We start from the raw sequence: 2,911 nt of genomic DNA, 5'->3' as shown, positions 1-2,911 counted from the left end.
GAGGCTGATATTACAGGAACTCATTTTCCAAGTGAGAATGGGTCCACATGTTACTTGGATGTGGGAACACGTCTGACATGGGACCAATGTCAATCTCAAAGAAGAGCCTTATGGACTTTGATTCTATCCTTTGGGAAAGACCAGTGTACTCCTTTTGCATCTCTATTTGTCAAAAAAGGGCTGCAAACACAAAGAAAACAGTCTCAGTTCTGGATGCCTGCCTGCATAATGTAATTCTATCCCATCCTCTGCTCCAAGTAAAGACTAAGAAACGCTCAGCATTTGTGTCATTAGCTCTGGCCCTCCCCGAGGCTCCGAGTGTCAAACACAGCAAGCCTCAAACCCTGTCAAGAGTAATACTGTAACTAGCACAGGGTCACGAAACAAGCCTGACTATCTGGTCTGTTTATAAATACCATGCCTGTAAAGTAGCGTTTCAAAAACGCAGCCAGACCTCACGGCTACCGCGCTTAGGAGCTTTGGGCTGCTGGTAAGCAGATTCCTCGCTCAAATATTTGCTACAAGGACCGACAGCGCCCGTCGGATGGGCGGGATGCCTGCGGTCCAAGGCCAGGCACATCCTGGGGCCGAGGCCGGACTTGGAGGGCACCGCTGTGGACAGCGCAGGCACCGAGTTTAAAATCCCTTTCTCCGCGTCTCCCCAGTCCTGTCCCGTCCCGTTCCCTTCCCATAAAGTCCAGTGAAAGCGTGTGCAGCCGGTTCCTGAATGCTGTTCCCGGACCTGCGCCCCGGCCCGAGGCGGCGGCGGGAGGGCGCTGCCCGCTGCCAGCCGCTTTCCCTCCCAGGAAAAGCCACCGAGGAGGGGGAGCGCAGGTCCCCACGGCAGCGCCGGTCCCCACGGCGGTCCCCGCGGGTCAGACGGGGCGCTGGAGCTGGAGGCTCCGGCTCTCCCCATGGACATGGCCGCGGGGGGCCCGGCGCGGCTGAGGGGGACGCTGTGAGCGGACGGCCCCGTGTGGGGACGGTGCCGGCTGAGGGGAGAGCGGCGGCCGCCCAGGCCCGCGCCCCGGGGCAGGGAGCGCGGTGCCCCGGGCCAGCTCCGCCGGGCTCCGCTCGGCTCCTCCCGCCGGGGCGCTGCCGGGCCGGGCCGGGCCGGGGGCGGAGGAGGCGGGGAAGGGGGGAGCCGCTGCCGTCACCGAGGCTCCCGGCTCGCTCGGCTCGTCGCCGCGGCAGCCCCAGCCCCGCTCCCACCCCCTCGCCTGCCTCCACCCTCCTTCCCTTTCTCTCGCTCGCTCGGCGAGAGCGCTGTGCCTCCTTTCCCGGATGGCAGCCGGCAGCGCCATGCAGCCTCCCGTTCCTCCTCCTCCTCTGCCTCCTCTCCGGCTGTAAGTTAATGCCATGCTGCCGCTGCTCTTCCCGGCACTGCTGGCCGCCTGCCTGCCGTCCTGCCAGGGCTGGAGCCCCTCGCCGGCTGCCAGCGGGCAGGAGGAGCAGGAGCAGGAGCTCTTCTTGCCCCCTGCCAACTCCTCCTCCCGCTCCTTGGCCAGCCTCGAGATGGACCTCGACGGGGCAGCGAGCAAGGAGGAAGGCAGTACCGACAGCCCGGGCACGCCGGCTGCCCCTAGCCAAGAGCCTTTCCCTTCCGCTCCCACCACGTCCGGGCAGGAGCAGGAGCAGCCGGGGCAGGAGCAGCCGGGGCAGGAGCATCAGCAGCGTCCCCAGCCGCAGGGGCAGCCGCAGCCCGCCGAGGACCCGCACTGCAACATCAGCGTGCAGCGGCAGATGCTGAGCTCGCTGCTGGTGCGCTGGAGCCGCCCGCTGGGCATCCAGTGCGACCTCCTGCTCTTCTCCACCAACAGCCACGGGCGAGCCTTCTTCTCCGCCGCCTTCCACCGCGTGGGGCCGCCGCTGCTCATCGAGCACCTGGGGCTGGCGGCCGGCGGCGCCCAGCAGGACTTGCGCCTCTGCGTGGGCTGCAGCTGGGTGCGGAGCAGGCGGGTCGGGCGGCTGCGGGGCACCGCGCCCCAGCCACAGCCACAGCCACAGCCACAGCCCCCCGCTGCCGCCGCCGCCGCCGCCGCCTCCTCCTCCTCCTCGCTTTCCTACCCGCCGGCGGCCGAGCCCGGCCAGTACTGGCTGCAAGGGGAGCCGCTGAATTTCTGCTGCCTGGATTTCAGCCTGGAGGAGCTGAAGGGCGAGCCGGGCTGGCGGATGAACCGCAAGCCCATCGAGTCCACCTTGGTGGCGTGTTTCATGACTCTGGTCATCATCGTGTGGAGCGTGGCCGCCCTCATCTGGCCCGTGCCCATCATCGCGGGGTTCCTGCCCAACGGCATGGAGCAGCGCCGCGGCACCGCCGCCAGCACCGCCACCGCCGCCGCCGCCAAGTAGCCTCTGCCGGTGACCCCCTGCTCTTCGTCCTGTGCCGTGGAGGGACGCGGGACGGACTCTGTCGCGTTTTTCTTGTTTGCAGCGTGCCACAGGTGCGCGGCGGGACGTGGGGCCGCCTCCGCGCCCGGCCCGGCCCCGAGGGCAGCGGCCCCGAGGGGACCGAATCATATGTGCGCGTTTTATATCTTTAATACCCGTTTTAAACGAACCTTTTAGTAAAAAAAAAAAAAAAAAAAAAAAAAAAAAAAACCAAAAAAACGAAAAAAAAAAAAACCAACCCACCAAACAACTCCCCTCCCCTAGGAAAAAAAAAAAAAAAAAAAAAAAGGCAAGAAAAAGCCCCCCTAAAAATTCTATGGAGGAAATCAAAGACCCTCCTATTCGGCTGCATTTGTTGTCAGAGTAGCGTTTTTGTATAGGGTATGGTTTGAACGGGTTTTTCCTTTATGGACAGAAAGGGATATCTCTCTCTTTGACAGAATGGAGAAGCGATGTGGTATATATATTGTTACTGCTGAAGCTGAACTTTAATGAACCTTTCACACTTTATTTCCTGGTT

The 2,911-nt window shown here is 62.8% G+C and overlaps 1 protein-coding gene across 1 annotated transcript; it reads left to right on the top strand.

The window, feature by feature from the left end:
* The first annotated feature begins 1,182 nt into the window (after positions 1-1,182).
* TMEM158 (transmembrane protein 158) lies at positions 1,183-2,586 on the top strand. The gene has a single exon (XM_063156586.1). The coding sequence runs from the start codon at positions 1,360-1,362 to the stop codon at positions 2,350-2,352; it is 993 nt and encodes a 330-aa protein (XP_063012656.1). The 5' UTR covers positions 1,183-1,359; the 3' UTR covers positions 2,353-2,586.
* The last annotated feature ends 325 nt before the right edge of the window (positions 2,587-2,911 follow it).

This window comes from Melospiza melodia, chromosome 1 (assembly GCF_035770615.1).
Source record: "Melospiza melodia melodia isolate bMelMel2 chromosome 1, bMelMel2.pri, whole genome shotgun sequence".
Lineage (NCBI taxonomy): Eukaryota > Metazoa > Chordata > Aves > Passeriformes > Passerellidae > Melospiza > Melospiza melodia.
This window is presented reverse-complemented; position numbering and strand designations above follow the sequence as displayed.